Source organism: Mus caroli, chromosome 14 (assembly GCF_900094665.2).
Source record: "Mus caroli chromosome 14, CAROLI_EIJ_v1.1, whole genome shotgun sequence".
NCBI lineage: Eukaryota > Metazoa > Chordata > Mammalia > Rodentia > Muridae > Mus > Mus caroli.
The window spans coordinates 9,523,995-9,545,168 of NC_034583.1; the positions used below are offsets into that span (position 1 = coordinate 9,523,995).

At 44.3% G+C, this 21,174-nt stretch overlaps 1 protein-coding gene across 3 annotated transcripts in view; it reads right to left on the minus strand.

The window, feature by feature from the left end:
* The window catches only part of Rarb (retinoic acid receptor beta), a 664,387-nt gene that overhangs the window by 112,201 nt on the left and 531,012 nt on the right, over window positions 1–21,174 (minus strand). The window contains exon 1 of one of the 3 annotated variants that reach the window (XM_021181692.1): window positions 19,442–20,174. The exons of 1 other annotated variant lie outside the window; for it this stretch is intronic. In XM_021181692.1, the coding sequence (XP_021037351.1) occupies window positions 19,442–19,598 (157 nt within the window). In that variant the 5' untranslated portion in view covers window positions 19,599–20,174. Of the gene's footprint in view, window positions 1–19,441; window positions 20,175–21,174 lie in introns of those variants that run through there. One more of the 3 variants, XM_029469077.1, reaches the window with a different exon arrangement.

The following is a 21,174-nucleotide window of genomic DNA, read 5'->3' on the forward strand; positions in this document are numbered from 1 at the left end:
TCTGAGTCACTAAAGAAAGTCTTGCTTTTCATAGTACAGTTCCTGACCCTCATCTGGATGGTCTTTTAGGGCACAGGACCCAGCCTGTCCTGAGACTCTGGACCATCTGGGCATCCTAAGGAAAAGCCAGGTAATTCCTGTGCACATTAATATTTAGATACTATAACATAAAAATGCCATTTCACTATCCTTACCACCTCCCAATTGATTTCATTTTGCTAGGTCTAGTTGGCTCAGGAACTCCACCAGGTTCCAACCTTGGGGTGTTTCAAGCCTTAAGATGTAGGCTTTGTGGAATTAGCTTGTGATAACCCAGGAACTCAGTTCTTGCTCATGAATTTGACTGTGGCTTCCACCAGTGCTGGAAGAAACCTGAAGGAACAGTATCTATTGTCTAATGAGCAGTAGTCTTGCTAGCCCATCACCAAAACCACAGGGAGGGAAGGAGCAGGGGCCCTCCCATGTGCTGAAACAGATTCTACTCTCTTTAATCCACAAAAATAATTTCCCAACACTGACATGATTCAAGCTCTGGGCCTCAAAGAAAGAGGCTGTCGTTCAGTTTGTGACTCCACCTGTTTGAGCTCACCACCAGTTGGAGACATCACTCCTGGAAGTGACATTTGCCATAGTTAATGATGTCATATTTTCACAAGGGACCACAACAACATGACACCTATATTTCATCTCTATCACATGCATCCCACTTCAAGGAACATACGTGAACTATGTGAGTCTGTTTTCTGAGACATCTTAAGTCAGCTTAGGACAAGGTTCAAATAGTTCTTTCCTAAAAAGTACAATAGGCTGACACTTCTGCATATTAATGATCAGGCTGGAGGTACTGGAGATAAAGCTACATTGAGAGAACATATGCTGAGCGGACCCAGGAGTCAGGTCAGCATGGGACTGATGTGGCCACAGCATTAAGGTTCCCGCAGAGAGGTTATCCGAATGCCACATGGTTCTGTTCCACATTATACTTCTAAATTAGGAGTCTCATAGCCTTTAAGATGGTTATTGTACTAACATTGTTTTCACGTGTTCAGATATCCCAGGTAGAAAGTAGGCTAAAACATGAATATTAAATTGCCCATCATGCATGCACACCTTTATTTGTGGACCCAAGGTCAGGTTGGCATCAGTCTTACAAAAAATAGTAACAGGAAAGCTAATGTGGTAGCTCACATCTGTCACTGTAGCACTCTGGAGGCTGAGACAGGAACATTATGAGTTTGAGGTCAGTCTTTGCTACAGTGAGTTCAGGACTGCTTGGGCTATACAACAAACTCTTGTCTCAAAAATAAAATAAAAGTTAAAAGGAGAAAAATGAAAGCAATGGTCAGATGATTTTGGGGGGCGGGCAACAGTGAAATACTGGAAACCATCCTCTGCCCAGTGCTGCTCTGAGGAGGCGCAGACATGAACAACTCAGACGAGATTTAACCAGACCTTTCTTCTCAGAAGGAGTGCGCTACTTGCCTGCATATATGTTCCCTGGAGGTTTTTGAGTTATTTCTTATGGGTATATGCCATATTTTTAGCCTACAGTGACTATGAAGTGAATTTAATTCTCACAATACAGGTTTTCTTGATGATGTCATGCACCTGTGTAGGCTTTGTGGAGATGATAGGAGTTCATGGGCTTGGCTCCAGGGTCAATTGGTCTTCACCTCCCTCTACCACACATGAACACAGTATCTGTGCAGCTTTCTTTACTTTTCTGAGCCTCAGTGGTTCCTTCCTGAAGATTCAGATATCCCTAAAATTCTTGTTGGTGAATGGAAAGCAATATTTGGAACTTGCCAGGTAGTCAGGAAGGGCTCACTGAGTCCTGGGTCCTAATGGACCCTTCTCTTCCTGCAAACACTTTTTTTCCACCTTCTTATTTTATGGCAGGGATTCTCAACCAGCACCAATGTTTCCTGTAGGGACACTGCAGTACTCTAGGCTGTTGCAGTGGGGACTGCTGCTTAAGCTGGACCAGCATCCTCTACTGTAGGACTAAGACACAAGTGGGCAGACAACACAGCAATCCACAAATGCCACAAGCTAAGGCTGGTGGCCACAAGATGGCATAGGTCTGATGGGGGACTAACAACCGCCTTCCAGTAGGATCGCCACTGGAGCCAGGCAATGTTACGGCCTTGTACACAGTGGCACTGGAGCTGGGCTCCTCCTTCCCCTGCCCCACTTGCTCTCGAAGGCCCCTCTGCCTTTCAAGTGCCTTCTGTGCGTCTTTTCTACAACCAACTTTATGTTCCTGTCAGAGCTATTTTTGATTTTTATTCTGAACGAGAGACTAAAGAAAAAACGCAGCCAGAGACTCCAGTACCCTTGAGGCAGAGTCATCAGATATGGTATAAGACATCTCATAGGGCCCAGTGAAGGTCTTTCCCCAAAACATAAATGACCAAACTCAAATTACAAAGGGTGCTGAAGTGGGAAAGACTGAGCAAGGTGAAGAGAGTCCTGGTAAAAACACTCTGGAGAGGTATACAGGGAATTACAGAGGTAGTGTCCTTGTAGCTCTGCAAGTGAGGACGGAGGACGTTGGTAGTCATCTTTGCTCTTATGCTTAGGGTCTACTCTGTGAGATGGAGGATGCATGCTTACTGCATCTTGAAGTGTGTTTCTCATTGGCTACAGCGAGGAGGCGAGAAAACACACAGGAACAGCCACTGACTCTTGGATATTGGTATGCTGAGGCAGAGGGCTAAGGTCCATGTGTTAGTATGGCTCACAGTCATCACAGGAATGACAAGTGCCTCTGGAGTTTTGCCAAATAACTCCAGCAAGCAATAGTAAACAGGTTTCATTGAAGCAGGTGGCATGCTAGTCACCCACAAGCTCTTCTAAGCTTTCTGCATGTGTTAATTCCCAGGGGTATCCCAGAGTGTATCGGATGTAGGAACATTTTAGAAGCAAGAATTCAGAGGGACAAGGTAGAAAGGCAGCACAAGCTACCAGCAGTGGAGGTCAGGGAGCAGTGTTGAACATGTCTCTGAACTCACCTAGCCTTGGGCTCAAGAGTACAAGAGCCAGGGATCAGGAGAAGATAGTTATATGCTTTTAAGACTTCCATGAATGTTCAGACAGACAGACAGCAGATAAACAGACTCCTGGTCAGCACAATGTACAAACTGGAAAACTAACAAGACAGGGAAAAGGGTGTGATACATTTTTTTTCTCTCTGAGTTGGAGACCCGAGCAGTTAGCATAGGGCCTTGTGGATGAGCCACCCACACATCATGTTGTCCCTTCACACCACAGGCTCCATGTACCCAAAGTTAACTTGGTGCAGCAAGAAAAGCCAAGATTGGAAAGCCTGTGGCCTCTGCAGCCACTGTGAGTATTCGTGTGTGTGTGTGTGTGTGTGTGTGTGTGTGTGTGTGTGTGGCCTCTGTAGCTACTGTGAATACTCCTGGAAGGTCCCATCCTGGAGCTGGATTATCCCCTTCACAGCAGGATCTGGCAGATAGGCAGGAAGCTGAGACATGGAACATGGTGAGAATCCAGCTGTGTCTTGAGGTAACTAGTGCAGAGATGCTGTTACTAATGGAGCCCAGTTCAATACAGCAACCTCAGGCCACATTTCCATCAAAACTGCTTAAGTTTCTACAGAGTCATCAGCTGACCCTACAACCGGGTTCCATTTTGTGGTTCTTCCTTTTCTAGCATGTTTCCATTATGAGAGAAAGCTGTCTTCAAGTTGTCTTTGTCTTATTTCTTAAAAGAAAAAAATGTGAAGGAAAGTTTCAAAAATGTTCCAGCTGTGGGATCCCCAAGGCTGAAAGCTTTCTTGGCTATTCTGAAAACTGGTTCATCTTGATAGAGGGGTAGCTCGTTTGAGGGTTGGGGTTGAGGGATCTGCCTTCCTGGATTCACAGCCATGTGTATCATTTCCTAGCTTTGTGACTTTGGAGAAGCTCCTTAGCTTCCCAGGCTCACGTTCTACTGGTGTAAAATAATAGCAAGACCCTCACTGAATGGTTGAGAAGATTAAAATGCACATCATCATAAAGCATTTGACCTGAACAGAGCAGAGGGCTGCCACTCAGGTGGGGGACTCTGGGGCAGGGTGTGTCAGTGTTCTTCCTCTTTTTAGCTTCCTCCTGGCTGCTGCCGTTCTATCTTGGTTGATTAACCTTCTCTTCCACTTTCCCCTCCCACAACCATTTCCTCTCCTAACAAAACTGAGAGTCTTTGGAAGAACATTAAGTGGAGCAAGGCATGTTCCCTAGTTTCTCACAGAGTGTTTCTTTCTAAGTCCATGGACATCTGTCCAAAGCTCTGTGATTCCACTCTCTCCCATGGCTTACCCTGGCAGGTCTCCATTTCAGGCTGCCAATTACCCGTAGAGTCCATACCTATAATCCCTGCACTTGGGGTGAGGTGCTGAGGCAGGAGGACTGCTGTTAGTATAAAGCCACCTTAGGCTAATATGTGATTCCCTGTCTATAAAAAAACCAATCAACCAAACAGACAAACAAACAAAATAATTGACTACTTAATTTAGGTGGACAAAGCAGCATGGGCAGGCATGACTAGCCAGTATCACAGCTGGACCAAACAAGTCATTAGGGAGACTGCCTACACAGACAGACAGCTAGAAGACAGCCTGTTACAGCCTGGCAGCAGAGGATGTGACCCACGCTGTGCACACAGCACTAGGAGCAGCACTACGCCAAACAGCAGCTTTGTTGCCTTGCCCTTGCAAGATGTCGGTGGACAATTGGGAAACCATCAAGAGAATGAGATGGCTCTAACCTGCCCAGGACAGTAATACTCTGCCTTGGTAGATGTTAGAGCTATGTTATCACTTCACTGCCCAATATGCTTCCTGGTAACAAGGATACTGGAGAGCTGGGTCAGGTCACAAGGAAAGTCACAGCCTGGAGGCTCTATGTTGTAGCCTAGTTCTCATAGACAGAAACTGGCTTGCTGTAGGACCCACCTTCTCATATCCCCACATGTAAATCTTGTATTGATAAGGCACATCCTGATAGCTGTTCTTGAGGGCTCTGCTTGGTTTTATAGGGGTTTGTTTGTTTGTTCATTTGAGACAGGGTTCTGGGAAACATGGAACTCAATGTTTCTCAGTGATTCTTTTGTCTTAGCCTCACAAACACAGTGATTAAGGCATGACCCACCATGTCCAACTGATTTTTAAGTTTTAACAAATGACACCAAATAAACTTCTAGGGACTCGTGACCTTCATAGCTTCTCCAAGCAGCAGGGCTCTGCTGCCAGGGATGTGTGTTGCCATCCAAAAAATGTGACTGATAGGTGTGACCTGGCCATAGCCCAGATTAATTTAATCTGCTGATCTATACATACCGATAAACTAAACTCTTCCTTCTAACAGCACCTCCCATGTGTAGGATAAAACTGATGAATTCTCTCACTTCCAGGAGAGAAAGAGAGACAGAGAGGGGGGGGGAGAGGGAGAGGGAGAGGGAGAGGGAGAGGGAGAGGGAGAGAGAAATGCACACAGAGAAAGAGAGACACAGAGTCAGAGATAGAGAGAGACAGAGAGCATGATAGCCATATGTCACTGAGACATGTTTTGAAAGCATGGACACTACAATGTGTTGTAAGGGGCTGGTATTATTTTACAAAGCTCATCTTGTGGACACACTTTTATTAGTCAGAGGGGTCAGCATACTCGCCATAAATACATATTTGAAATCCTTCCTGCATCCTCTGTCTCTGGATTATTTTTCATGTCTTGTTTCCTGGCATACAGTCAGGCAGAATGTGGGAGTTTTAATACCTTTAATCCATTATATGGACTTTTTAAAGGTCCATAAGACAAAAATAAAGTGCACTTTCATGGTCAAATATGCAGTAAACCTGATATGTCCTTTAGTATTTCATATCCCATCTTCCATCCTGGCTGTGGCTGTTACCGAGTTTCAGTGTACAAAATGACAGGATGTAGGCAAACTTACTGCTAATTTCTCATTTGATTGACAGAACTCTTGACAATTGATAAACAATGCATTTTGCTGGGCACTTTGAGGAGATTATTGCTACCCAATATTCTGAAGATTTGAAATCACTATCCACTTATATATCTATGTGTGTGTGTATTGTTTTGCTTCTAAGACAGAGCCTCACTGTGTAGCCAAAGCTGGCCTTAAACTTGCAGCAATCCTCCCACCTATGCCTCCAGAGTACTGGGACTATAAAGCTGTGCCACTGCACTAGGCATGGTGGAGTTGATTTTTATCAGGTCATTAATTTCTACAAGCAAGTGTCATGTGGACACAAGCCTTGTAATAGGTTTCCTCATCAGACTGCCTTCCTAGTTCCCAAACTGCTTACATGACTGCCCAGCGCACTTAGTGAACTTATTGTGAATGCTACCTGCCCATCCGAATGCACTCTCTCGAGGGATGCAGTTGTCTGCTCATGGGGCTGCTGTATTTTATTTGCTCCCATGGGGAAGTGAATTGTCCTCCCCACCCTGGACACTACAATTCACAATCATTGCAGACACTGGAGGTGAAGGGTGGTAAGGCTCACTTTGATACGCATTAGAGGAGGGCTTAGATCACTGGCCTGCTACCTTGTGTGAAACATCTGTTTTCTATGAGCCAGTTAAAAGTGCCAACATCTGTAAATAAAAAGCCCATATGTGCACACAATTTAATGAACTAGGACATAGAGGGAGCTGAAGAGTAGAGTATAGCAATTAGAGTAACTGCTCATGTTGTCAAAGATGTATTGGTTTTGTGGTTTTTTGTTTTCTTTTCACTTGGGAGCACTTTTTCTGTGGGTTCTGAGGACCCCTGCCTGCTCTCCGCACACAGTAACTGGGGGTATGTTTTGTGGCCAGCAGAGTTCTGTTCTGTGCCCTCACACGGTGAAAAGCCTCACCATCCTTTCTGCCGCTTCTCGACACTGTGAGTTGGCTTTGTTTCCTCTTGCCCACAAACACTCTTCTCTAAGATGAAGAAGCAACAGCGCCTTACTCCTCAGTCCACTGCTTCCTCTAAGTAGCAGCTCACAATGAGCCTCCTAAACGCTGTAATCCTGGCGACTGTCTCAGTTTAGCAAAGATCAATCACAATGAAGACACCAAGGCAGGAAGTAAACCTGGGTCAAGTTTCTCCTAATTTATCTTTTAGCTTTATTTCTCTTTTCTTTCTTCACACTTTCTAGAGATGGGTGAGAGAGGAGGAGGTAGGAAATGGTAGGATTTTAGAGAACAGGAAAAGCCACGAGGAAATCTACGCTGCCACCAATGGGTGTGCCCCGAGCCAGATGAAACTGCCTCCTATTTCTGAACATTCCCAGATATCCATAAGGGCTTGTTGTGGAAGCTAGCAGGAACTGCATCAGCTTTGCAACAGCCTTGCTATCACTTCTGTTTCAAGTAACCATCAAATACCTAAACAACCAAAAAGCAGAGACCACCTGAAGTAGTCTGCAATTCAAATTCATTTCCACGGAACCACACCTAACATAGTTCTGAGCATCTATCATGTGTCAGGTCCTGGGTTACAAACAAGGCACATAGGCTGTATTCAGGAGGAAACGCCTATAGAGCTTTGCACAAACAAATAGGGGCTTCCATGGAGTCCTGCTCACTCTCTGCTTCCTTGAAGTTTGCTGCGATGTCCAAACTGATAGTTGAAGTAGTGTGAAGATGTTGGAATAGTGTGTCCACTGCAAACCCAGGGCAGGTATGGACACATTGTTTGCTCCCATGATACAGCTGTCAGAGGAATCACTAGGTTCTCTGCATTGTTAGGGAGAAGCCCTCACCGTGCTCAGAGAATAGTTCTTCTCTGAGGGAAAAGCAATTCAACATTTGACTGAGCTTCCAGCTCTGCAACTCTGTTTACATTCTCCTGTGGTCTGTTTGCCATCTACTTAAAAAGATAATTAGAGCTTGCTAATAGTGGAGAGAAACAAAGACTGAAGACGCTGGAGGGAAAAGAGAGGCAAACAGGCAAAATAAGAGCTGAGGCAGAGTTGCGTGGCCTCACTAGGCCACATGGCTATTGAAGGTTAAATTAATTATGATAAAATAGTATCTATATATCATGGGCTCAAGAGCCATGTGTGACTTTCATCGATTGTATCAGACCATGTATGTTCTCATATTGTTTCTACGTTGGTATGAGATGTACAAAAGGAAGGGAGTCTAAACATCTCCATGGCTCCATGGCATACAGTTAACTGAGTGTTCATAGTGGATCAAGAAAGATAACAGGCCTGATAAAACAGAGACACTGTCTGATCTCAGAGATCTCCTAGTGCAGAAACACTCACACACCCGCCCATGCATGCACACACATACACATATGCACAAGGGCACACACCTGTACATACTAAAGGAAGCAAACAGACACGGGAAACACATCTAAGAGCAGATGAGGCAGTAGCACCCAGCTGTCAACTGAAAACACTTTCAACTTTCTGAACTTAACTTTTCACACTAAGACACTGGGAACATGCTCTGTTTAATGAGAAGTGTATATTGCTCCTGTTGGTTTTTGTCAACTTGACACAAACTAGAGTCACCAGGCAAGAAGGGAACCTCAATTGAGGAATTGCCTCTATTTTAATTGGCCTGTGGGCAGGTCTGTGGAGCATTTCCTCAATGAATGATTGATGTGGGAGGGCCCAGCCCACTGTGGGCAGTGTCATCTCTAGGCAAATGGGCTTGGAGTGTAGTAGCTGAACAAACCAGTATCCTATGGCTTCTGCCTCTGCTCTTGCTTGGGTTCCTGTCCTGACTTCTGTCAATGGTAGGTAAGAGTGTGTAAGCCAAATAAACCCTTTCCACTCTAAGTTGCTTTCAGTCAGTGTTTACCAAAGCAGACATACGCCCATATTCTCTTCCTTAAATCTTTGATTAAGACTTTGACCTTGATCTTGTATGGTAAACATCACAGATCAATTTCCCAGATGAAGAGGTGAGGCAGCTTGGAGATTAAGCTCCCAGAACACAGGCAGTAGGTGGAGGATCGTGCTCCTGAGGCTGCTGTGACACATGGGTCATGAGGTCATCCACCTTCACACATGAAACACCCACATCTGGGGCCACCATGTGACTTCCAACAAAGTGTATTTGAACTGTATCTAAAATCACTGAATTAAGAAGAGAATCTTAACAGCCAGCAATAATCATTATGATTATTGTAATTTTGACCAAAAAATGATGGTTAACTAAGTTTGGGATCCTCTATACTCAATGGGTACTTCAAGAAGGTAGCAGATAGCAAAGACCATTCAGTTTCACCATCTCATGGATTGCTTCCATTTCCTCTTCCCTCCTCTCTCATCTACTCCACTTTCCACTCTCCCTCCCCTCCTCTCCCCTCCCCTCCCTTTTCCTCCCCTCCTTTTCCCTCCCCTCCCCTCCCCCCTTCCTCCTACTCCTCTCTTACCCTTATTTTCCTTTTGGAAACGGAAGGCGCTGCTTAAGGCAGCCCCTTGCACAAGCCACTAACACACACATACAGACGAGAGTGGTGCGAAAAGCTGCATCTCCTGTCGCTTAGATGCTCAGGAACCTCAGCAATGACCTCGCAGTCAGCCCAGCCTCAGGACCCTTGGCAGTGAGAAGGAGCACAGCCCACAACCAACAGGATGTGAGAACAAAGAGGCTAAAGTGGAACGGTTCCTCATGGTTCCGGCAGTTTCCTTCACGGTCTAGGACGCCATCATTTATATTAGAGAAAATAATGTAATCAGAGGAAATCATGTGAGCTGCAATTCTGTGGTGTTCCAGGCTTCCCATCCCACTCCTAACACTCCTGGGGGCCTTACTTGACATTAAGGCATAAAGCATTTTGCAGGAACTGTCTACTCAGTAGACAGTGATGATAGTCTAATGGCAGAGGGTAAAGACCTGCAAGGGAAAACTGTGGAAGAACAAATCAGCTTGGTGGGATTGTCATCCAGGCTCACAGTTTGCTGTGTGACCTCAGTCATACTGCTTGCCTACTCTGAACTTCTATTTTCTCATCTATATAATGTAGGTAACAACATAGTCTGTGGAGGATTAACTAAATCTATATACAGTCAGCAATATAGAATTCTGTTAAATATATAAGGAGCCAAAAGGAAAACTCCTGAAAGTCATGGATTGTATGTCAGAATGCAGTACTCCCTTCCTGCTGTGTAGCACACATGCTTCAATGTTGTGCAGACTAATGATCATTGGACACTCTTGCTACCCACCACGAAGGGGTAGATTTACTGACTATTGTCTAGCCCTGTCACTGGTTAAACACCAGAAGAGTAAAGGAAATGCAAGGCCACTCTGAGTCTTTAAGAGACACTTCAGCTTGCCCATCTTGGAAGCCTGGCTCTTGGGTTATGAGAAGCCTCCCTATCATACCCCTGCCTGGTCTTCCCGACACCAGCCCTAGCCTAGGTCTCCTCCAGTAGTTAACAAACACATGGCCCTTGGAGGTAGCTTTCCTGATTCTGGATGCCACTGTCCCAGATGATCCCACATTGAGTTTAGTGGAAGGACTGACCAGCTAAGTTCATCCACGGGATGGCTAGATAACAAAGTGTTGGGACACTTAGTTTTAGGATGGTATGTTGCAGGACAGTTAAGTCATAGGAACAATCATGAAGAATGAGACATTTCCAAGAGTCAAAGTAAACTCAACTCACCCCCAAGGAACACGATTATGCCCTAGATGCTCCAGCAATGTCCACAAAGAAGGGAGGTGGAGGATGTGCATCACCTAATCATTCAGGGTAGACTTTGTCTTCTTTTTTCCAAGTTTAATCATGAGCCTCTACTGTGATAAAATGGATAAGTCTCTTTATCCCCAACTGTGGCTCTCAGGGACTCCATCATCAATCTTAGATTTAAAATTCCAGAGACATGCTTATGTAATGAGGTGTGTGTCACAGACACACCCTAGTTTCTTCTAAGTTTGGAGGGAGCAGAGACAGTGGCTAAAGGTTCCCAATACCCTCAGAGATCAACTCAAGGCACCTAACACATGACAGACACCCAAGAGTCTGAGCTGACAGGAGCTCTGCAGGATCTAACCCATGGACCCATGGAGAGATGATCAGGATATGCAGGTGCCACCACGACTGCGAGGACCATGTTAACTGTACAAGGGACAAGGCTTACTTGTCAGTGTCAGTAATGTGTGCAAATCTGAAACTTTGGTAAATGGCTGCCTCTGAATCAGGACCAGAGAACTGCCCAACCTTTGACAAGCAGGAAGGACTGTCATCTATGTGAGGAGCAACAGACAGTGGCAAAGGGATAAAGTAAAAATGAGTCCCAAAAGTAGCACCTGCTGTTCACCAGCATGCCCCTGCCACAGGCAACACACCAAACTCAGTCAAGAACACACAATCAGAGACCTCTGGATGTTCCCAAGAACAGAATCTTATTTTACACGTTTGCCAATCTTTCCACAGATCCTGCATGACAAACATGATTGTCTCCATTTCATAGCTGCAGAAATCGAGCTCACATTAAATCAAGCTATTTCTGATATCTCAGAACATTGGACAGATGTGGGGAGGAGATGTAAGGAAAGGTAGCTGTGCCTGGCAGCCAGGAGTCAGCCCTGAGTACAGCAGGGCAGCTCTCACAGCCTCTGCCTGATGGAAATCCTTCTCCTCTCACTCTATAAGGCCTACCACTCACAGGCAAATCAGCACAGCTCCTCTGTATACTCCTACTTGCCAATCCAGACTTCTCATCTCCAGTTCCTATTGTTTCCTCTGATAAGCAGGGCCCCAGTGAACAATTAAAGCTTTCAATAAATAATCTCTAAGCACATTCATTTGATTGACTGTTATTTGATACAGCCGTTAGTTTCAATGGGGCAGTTAATATTGACCACATAAAGTACTCCAGACAAACATGAAACAGCTTCAGAACTCCATGCATTATTACCCTTTATCTGCCAGTCATCCGGGCTACTTATAATGGTCATGGAATTTAAAAATCAATAATAACAATTAGTGTTCTGCACACCCAAACAGATGAATCATGTGAAATGTGTTTTCATATAAAAATCAAAGGGGAAACAAGCCTGGAACACAGAGAAGGCTCTTTGAATCCCCAGTGCCTACTTGGCGAGATACCTTCATTGGAGCCTTCTGGTCAGGTAGCTAGACTCAAACAAGAGTGTTCAGGGCTAAATGTAGCTACACGCACAGGAACACAGAATGTCTCACAAGATGAACATGATCAAAGGAGCGCTAACAAACACTAAAATTAATGGAACTGGTAATTTACTTCCTCAGAGACGCGTGGCTAGCTACCTTTCAGTTGGTAGGCATTGATGGCGATTATTTTGCTGAGAAATGGCAACAGCAGTATTTCAGCTTCACACACTGCCACTGCGATGTCTAGATAATTAAAATTCAAAGCAATGGGGAAACATCTCATCCCGAAGCTGTAAGCAGCACGATACACGAAGCCATCCATTCCAAAGACTTGTTTTTCATCAATTATTTGTTACTTTTCTGATGTAAATATAAGAAGGACTAATTAAAATGTATGACTTTTATACAGCTTGTTATTAAAGCCAATGAAAGCATTCTGAGGACCATAATAAAATAATTACGTGTGCCTTTAAGAATTCCCTTCGCAATACATGGTGGTACTGAGTGAAATGAAAACCTCGGAAACTGTATTTTGAAGCCTCCATTTCCATTTTAGCTAATTATCCCCACAAGCTTTGCAATAGACCAGACCCTAAAAAATCATCTGAAGCTAAAAGGATCTTCAGACTGTCATCAGCCTTTTCACAATTACGGACTTTGATGGCATAAAAAAGGCCGTAGCTGTGGCAACATTTAATATTTTTGAGGACATGAAATTATTATATTGCTGCTTCATCTGTCCTGGAAATGGAAAGAAAATTGGGAAAAATGAGATCCCATTCTCCTTTCCCCAGTTAACCTCTGCACTTGTTTAGTCTTACCTGCAGTATTTTGAATTTGGCAAAGTTTTCATTTGTGGAAAACAGTAGTTAATACAGAGCAGCAAAAACCACCGTTCTAGTTTTGTTTTGTCTTTAGAAAGGGACTTACATAGTTCAGTCCAGTCAAGTGCACTGGTCCTGACTTCCTGATGCTTCATCTTTCACCTCCAGACCTAAATTACAGAAGGGTACCACCAAGCTCATCAGAAAAACAAGCTTCTCCCTCACACCCCAAGACCGGGTCAATTTAGGGAAATAAGTCCAGATTAAACTTTGCAAAGCTGTGATTTTTAAAGACAAGTGTAAGCTTAGAGAGCAGGATGAAACCTTTCATTTGAGCCTCTCTACCTCTCAAGACAGACCCTTGGGAAGTGAATAACGTGGGTTTCAAGTGAAAAGGAAAATGGATGTGGCAGAAAACAGACTTAGGGTCTGGCAGTGAACAAATCGGTCATGTGATGCCGAGCAGGGTGGAAAATTTGGGCTGAAGAAGCTAAATGGGGGCTGCAGGGATTGGCCCTAACAGCGAGGAACTGGCAGGGTTTGTGGGTGGTTGGTACCCACTGATTGCTGGACTTTGTTAGAAGGCAAAGAACCCCACAGCTGGCAGCTGAGGAAGGGGCACCCACTACAAAGTTGTAAAATTGTGTCTCAGAAGACATTTATTAAAATACTCATTTTCTATAAAATTATTTTGGTATTCCTGTGGCTTGTTAGAGCCAAGATTGCTTACCATGACTGTTTTCTTTTTTTTTTTTTCCAGTTTAAAAAGTTTAATCTTTATTCATAACAAAGGTAGCACACTACAGATGTTCAAACCTCAGACAGCACATAATTTGTATCAATTCATGACTGTTTTCAATCTGAGATTTCTTTCTCCCCTCTCTGGGTGGGATCTCTCCTTTTGAGGCCCTGAAAGCCTGAATTCCTGAGGCTCATCTGGTAGGGATGATAGGTCTGACATCACTTTCTATAATCCTAGTCTTTTTCTGTGTAATCCAGAGTCCTACCCAACTCACCCCTTTGCAGCTCTGCACCTAATGAGGCTGGAGAGCAAGCAAATCCACAGTCCCGTGCCTGCCTGAACCTGACTGAGACAGGCAGAAAGACCCAGATGTCACAGTTCCTGCTCTTGGTAGTCAGAACTTTTAACCCTCTCGTTTAAAGAGGCTTGAGTAGGATGGGATTCCGATCTCACATCAACTTTGTTTTCTTTAATTTGTGTTTGAGACAAGATCTCTATATGACCTTGGCTGGACTGTGCAGCTCACTATGTAAACCAGGCAGGCCTTGAACTCGGAGATCTGCCTGCTTGTATCTCCCACGTGCTAGGATTAAAGGCATGAACCACCATACCCAGTAGATCTTACGGATAACGCAGGAAGCCAGTCATGAAAAGAGGATTCAAAGCAGCAGACTGACTGCTGATGTCACAAGATCTTGGGGTGGGGTGGGGGTAGGGAGGTTATCAAGCGTCCTGCTTGGCTGGAGGTACTTAGATGAAGCCACTTTCAGACAAGATCCTGATCTATTTAAAACCTGAGGTGACCATCCTCCTTCCTCCAACACCTCAAACCTCAACTTTTTAAAGGCCAGGGAAGGGTTCTTTCAGATGTCTTTGTAACCATTCAGATTAATTCCATGCCCCTCCCCCAACCCACCTCAGCTCATACTGAAGTGGAGCCTCGCTGAGCCTATCAATCTTGCAAGGCCAGCCTTCTATTTACACATCTACAATTGGCTATGAAAGGAATCTGTGCTTGGAAGAATGACCCAGAAGCACAAGATGATCCCCAGGAATAATGGAAAAATTAAGTTGTGAGCTCTCCACTTACATTGCCACGGAATCGCAAGGCTCTCTGTGCCACCCGTAGGTTCAAGGGGCAACCTAGACGATGTTGTAATGGTGAACTATCTGGTATATTTCAGTGATTGACGTGGAACTGTGACGTAACATGTGAAATGGAGGTTTTCTAGAAACGCAGAGATAACCAGCCTCTGAAAGGCAACATTGGACATCAATATCTTGGCAAAGGTTTCCAGCCTACGTTTTTCTGATTAACCTTCATCAAAAACTCCCATATCTGAAATAATCTATTTAATTGATAGTTAGCTGAATTTATATTAGAACATTTAAAGCACTAAAATGCCATTTAAGGATGAATTTATTGGCACTTACATGTAGCTCACACTCTGAAGGAGAGTCTCTTCAAGAGCTTCTAAATGAGTGATTCTCAGCCTTCCTAATGCTGCAATCCTTTAATAAAGTTCCTCATGTTGGGGTGATCCCCAACCATAAAATCATTTTCATTGCTACTTCATAACTGTAATTTTGCTACTATTATGAATTATATAAAAATGTTTTCTGATGGTCTTAGGCAACCCCTGTGAAAGGGTCATTTGCCCCATAGGTGTCGAGACCCACAGGTTGAGAACCCATGTTTTAAATGCCCCACAGCTTTTGCTGTTAAGCCCTGAGCAGCGATGTAAAAAAGAGTTTCATGCTTCGACTGTCAGAGTTTTCCATTTCCAATTTTCCTCACTGACACCAACTTCCTAATTAAAAGCTGTCCAGACCTTTTCTTCAAAATTCTTTTTTAATTTAAAGAATGATAAATCTAAGAGTAGAATTGACAATCTTCATCATTTATCATGTATTTCGTCTGTGGAGGAAAGTGAACGGCCTTGCTTAATATGTAAAAGAGAAAACAGTAAGATTTTCTTTCTTTTTTAGCTATGGCCCTGCTTAATGGGTTGATGGGGGAAAAGTGTGTGAAATCTAAAGACTATAGTTGTATTCTTGTGATTCATCAGAAAACAAAGACAAAAATGGAAGTGTCAAACCAGGACGGTCCTTGCTGGTTCTGGATGGTCCAAAATGAAAAGGAGACCCCTCCTTATGCCAGCCAACCCAGCAGAAGCTGACAGTCTAGTCACTTACCTAGTAAGAAAACAAGGACACAGCCCATGCCAGGCTTTCTGTTCCTACTTGACAGTTGATTCAAACCAGAGGGGCTAATCTGGTCCAAACTAACAGTTTACAGTTAAGAAGATGCGGGGCACCGCCCCTCCGTGACTTGGTTTGGGGCTTTGGAATTCACCCTTTTCTGGCAATAAAATTTAATCGCTGCTTTTCTGTTTCCCCTGTTCTAATTTGCAAACTCACCCATTTATCTGGAAATTGACAGATTTCTATTCTCTCTCTCTCTCTCTCTCTCTCTCTCTCTCTACTGGGAAAGAAAACTTTGTTCATCTTTTGTTTTTGAAGTGACCCTGTGGTGCACTCTCTCTAAGATTTCAGAAGTCCCCGCTCTCCTCTTCTTTCTGACACTGTCACTAAGTCATGTGGCTGAACAGCAGAAAATTATGTCCTACTTTAGAAAAACAAGTGGCCCTTTTTACTGAAATATTTATTCAAAACGCCACTCAGTTCACATGGCGGCTGTCGGTCTTCATTGAGTCTTTCTCAGAAGGTAACTTTGATTTTGCCACTTTGATCTCACGAGGAGACGACTTCGATTCTACTTAATGCTTCAAACCCAGAGCCCAGCGCTTTAAGAGGAGAACTTTTCTTCCTTAATCACACATTGCTAACTGTTCATTTTTTAAAAATTTCTTCTGAATGGGCAAACCCCCATGCAAAAAGACTTTTTTCTCCCCTCTTTTGATGTGTGGAAAAGGGAGAACATGGGGAAAGGAGCCAAAATGTTGCCACTCTCATGACTTCATCAAAAGCAACTATATCTAGATTTTTTTAAATAATGAGGTTTAATCCGTGCCCATAAAGCAATTAATTCCGGAAACCGTCTGGAGTTACCTAAAAACAAGAGAATCCAGGAGGTATCTGAATAGACCCTTGGTGACCCAGATGGAGCCGTGCAGGGCCGTCTTTTTGTTATTTACATTCCCTTAGTGGCCCCTAATCCTGATTTCCAATATTTATACCAAACAATCCACAGGCCCTACCACAACCAACAGCTGGTTGGCATATCAATTTTCTGTCTTTCAAATTAAAAGAAAAATAGAGTATTCTAACACTTGACAAAGTGAGGCTCTGGGGTCAATATGTTCAAAGGTTTTAAATACACACAGACACATGGACTCGCACAAGTGCACACACACACACACACACACACACACACACACACACAACCTGCATAAGCTTCCAAAGTTGGAGATAGTTTTGTGGAATTCAGTCCCAGGCTTTCTTTCCTCTCTGCCCCACTGTTTCTTCTGTATTAAGAGCAAAGTTGAGCTGCACCTTTTCAAAACAGCCATTAGGTAAAATGGAAAACTAAGTCCACAGGATTTAAGCTGTTACTTATGCAAAGGTAGTTCACAAGGCTTTCCTTTCAAAAGCCCAACACTGTAAGACTCGGATACTTACTAGAATTTCTTTTGAAAGAATGTTTTAGTTATCCTTAATCTCTGGAATCAACAGAAAGAACTGGGATTCCTTGGTTTGAGGACAACAGAGCCAGTCTGAGCCAGTCTGCGGGGTACCAGCAATATTGACACTTGACTCGGTTCAGCTCTAGGTTTGGAGTATGAGTTGAAACCCTAGCTGAAGCTGACCACAATGAGCCCTGATTGCCTTGCTTACAAAAACAAGACACTGGAATTCCTGAAACCCTTTTGTCAAATGCTTTTATTTACTTTGTCTAAAGCAGGTTTCTTTGATTAGCTAAACCTTGGTGCTATCCACAGTTTTTGCTTATCAGCTCGCCCTAGGCGAGTGACAGTCAGCTCAGCTCTCCCCAGATAAAGCAAATCCCTTGTTTAACTTTATCAAAAGCAAACAAAGCTTTTCCCTCCACTCTTGAAACCTAATAGGTAAGAAGGGTAATTGCAAAAGGGAGAATTTCTATAAGTAACTCCGCTCCACAGAATCTCTTTCCAAGACAGTTCTTCCCTTCTATAAAAATGTTTCAGGACAATCCTCTCTAATAAGTCAAAGTTTCCTAGTGCGCAGTCCCCAGAATCTCAACTAGAACATTGGCATCAATTTAATTGCTATGGAAAGGAGGTTTTGAGGACATGCTAGTGACTGGAAAATATTTTCTAATGCTAAGGTTTTTTGCCTTTTCCAAAAAGAAAATGAGTAACAAAGAGGAGAGGATATTTGGGGAGCCGATGACTATTAAGGCATTTCCTGGAGCGATCAATATTCTGTGTGGCTACATGGGGCTCTGTGAATATTAAGTTGGATGGCAAGGCCTTTGGCATCAAATGGTTAATGGTTTTCCAACTCCAAACCTGTTGATTTGCTGGCCCAAGAAGTAAGTTTTTTTTGTTTGTTTGTTTTTTGTTTTTTTCCTTGTCCTTTTTCCTAAGAAAAAGTTTCAGAGAGTCAGCTGACAAGCTGCTCCTCCTCTACTTTGCCTTTTGCCTCTCTCTTTAGACAAGTCACCTTGTTGTTAGGAAAACTCAATTTCTCCCAGTTAAACTTTGACCGCTTTGTAAACAAGGATTTAAAATGTCATTTTCAGGCTAATGCTCCAATGAATTGTCAAATCAAGTACTAAAAACATTTTGATAGATAGATGAGCCATTTATCTAAATCACTGTCAGGTTGGCGAAGCATCCTGCAGGCTCCCACTACCATCAGCTCTATGTAAGATTTCCCAGGACGCCTGGTCACTTCTCAGGCCTGCAGCTAAGCTACTGTTGACCGATGAAGCTGAAGCACCATGTCAGCATCAGATAACCAAACAGTCAATATTGTTTTTGAAAACGAGGCTACCCCATTTAGATTTCTTTTCCTTTAACTGAAGTCCAGGCTCTTGACTGAATTGTAAGGTATGGAAATAATGAATGGCCAGCCTGAGGGGTGTTGGTGGCCAGGAGTAACCTAGCAAAGCAGAAACTTCTTAGACCAACAAAGTAACTCGGAGAGATGGCAGTGGGGTCATAGCTAAGACAAATTGCCTTTTCTCGGTGAAGGGAAGGAGGGAGGCAGCATCTTGCGCCATCCTGCCCGGTACATTATGAACTCTGATTAACCGCCTTCACACGGTTGCATTCCTTGAAGAGACCATGTCATATTTTAATTACTTTGCACTGTTGAAATACATAAGGGGGAAGTGTTACTGAGCTCGTGGCTAATCCCAGCAAAGTTAAGTCCCCTCTCTACACAAATTGCATGTAATATCAGATTGCGCTACTTGAAGAATGTTCAAAGTCCGTGGTCACCTTCTGTTTTTCCCCTTCCTTCCGTAGTTATTTAAAAACAAACAAACAAACAAACAAAAACACCTATCTTCAAGAAAGAATAGGGTGGTAAGGGAGAACAGGGGCGCAGGAGGCGTTTCAAGAAACCTCTCTGAGGGAATTTCAACAGAGGGAATCTATATGCATGGCAGCCTATCACACCCCTTCAGCATTAAATCATTAAACCCTTTGTCTTGCCACCACTGCACTTTATTCCAGTGTCTTTATTGCATGCAAGAGAGACATTTATTTTTCCTTGGTAAAAGAAAGGGAAAAAAAATAATAAACCTACATTGAGCAGTATGCCGGTGCTGCCATTCGGCCTGGGTGAATCCACTGAGGCAGGCTTTGAGAGCCTTTTCCTGCAGCATGCAGGAGGAAGGGCTCGCGGTGTAGAAATCCAGGATCTGCCCGGGACTCACTGACAGAACATCCATACAGTCAAACATGATCTCTCCGCACCGCGCTCTGCAAAAGTGCTTATCCTCTAGGTGTGGAGGCGAGCCGCACAGAAAAGTCCACGAACTCCATCAAACTCTGCCCCTTTTTTGGCACGTAGGCTGTTGGTCTTTTTCCCAGCCCCGAATCATGAATTATGACAGACAAGCCAGCTAAAAGCCTGTAATTGATCCAAATGATCATTTACCATTTTCCAGGCTCGCTCGGCCGATCCAGCCAGGGCGGGGGTTCCCGCACCGATCCCAAGTTCTCCCTTCCAGGCGACGCCCGCGCAGGCCTCCGGGAGCGCGCGGGTCCTACCCTGCCGGTGCCCAGACGCTCCCTGCCCGGGTGGCTCGCGTCCTCTGCATCCCAGTCTTGTGGCCGCGGCGCACGGGAACTCTGGTCCCCCCCTTTGGCAAAGAATAGACCCTCCTGCCTCGGAGCAGCTCACTTCCTACCACTTCTGTCACACGGAATGAAAGATTGAATTGCCTAATATATGCGAGTGAACTTTCGGTGAACCCTTCCCGGGCTGCTAACCTTCAAATGACCCAACCAGTCTGACATCACCAACTCCCAGGATTCTCACAGCGCTTAAAAACTCCCAGCAGCCCTGCAAGAGCCTTCAGCCAGCGAGGCCGCGGCCAGCCGCGCGGTGCTCCCCATGGCTCAGCGTGCAAACAATGCCAGGAGCATAGGGAGGAGCGGGAGTGCGGCTGTGGTTTGCGCCTTTTCATCAGCCTGCCCTGGCAGGGAGACCCTCGCCCTCAGCTCGCCTCTGAAATTCCTCTCTGCTCTCCTGTTCCTGGCCAAGCCCTTGCAACTTAGGTATCTTTCCACTCCTGTAAAAGCACTCCGCAAGCCCCGAGTTGCCCATCAGGAGCCCCGCCACCGCTCGCAGAAGGAAGCCTCTCCGGCCGGGAAACTTTCCATTAAGCCTGCAGTCTTTTTTATTCCTTCTTCATATTATTATTATTATTATTATTATTATTATTATTATTATTATTATTTCCTCCCTTTTTCTCACTCTTTCAGGCTTTAGCTGAGCTCGCTGAAAGGATTGTCCTAGCTCCGGAGGGGAGAGAAAAGGCAGAAACACCTGGAGCAGTCACAGATTAGTTGCACCAAACTCTGTTTCTAATCTCACCTTTCTCTTCTTTCTATCCACCGCCCCACCCCCACCCCACCTCGGTGCCAATCGCGGTCTCACAAACTCAGAAAGTGAGAGGCAGAACAGAGAGACTGAGGGTTGTGTGTATGCATGTATATATGTATGTATATATGTATGTGTGTGTGTGTGAGAGAGAGACAGACAGACAGAGAGACAGAGAGAGACAGAGAGAATTTTAGATTCTGGTTTGCTGGTTGGTGAAAACAGTAACTGTCACTGGCCATCTGTGTGTCTAGGAAAATACTGATTTTTCTCTAGGACCCAGTTTTCTCATCTGTATACCATCCATAGAACGTAAATAACTACCTGTCACTTCTCAATAAATACACAAAAGGAATATTAGCAGTGTCTCAGCCTCCTGTTTCTAGCTGTGGGACTTTTGCCAAGGACATCCAGACCTTCCTGAGGCTACA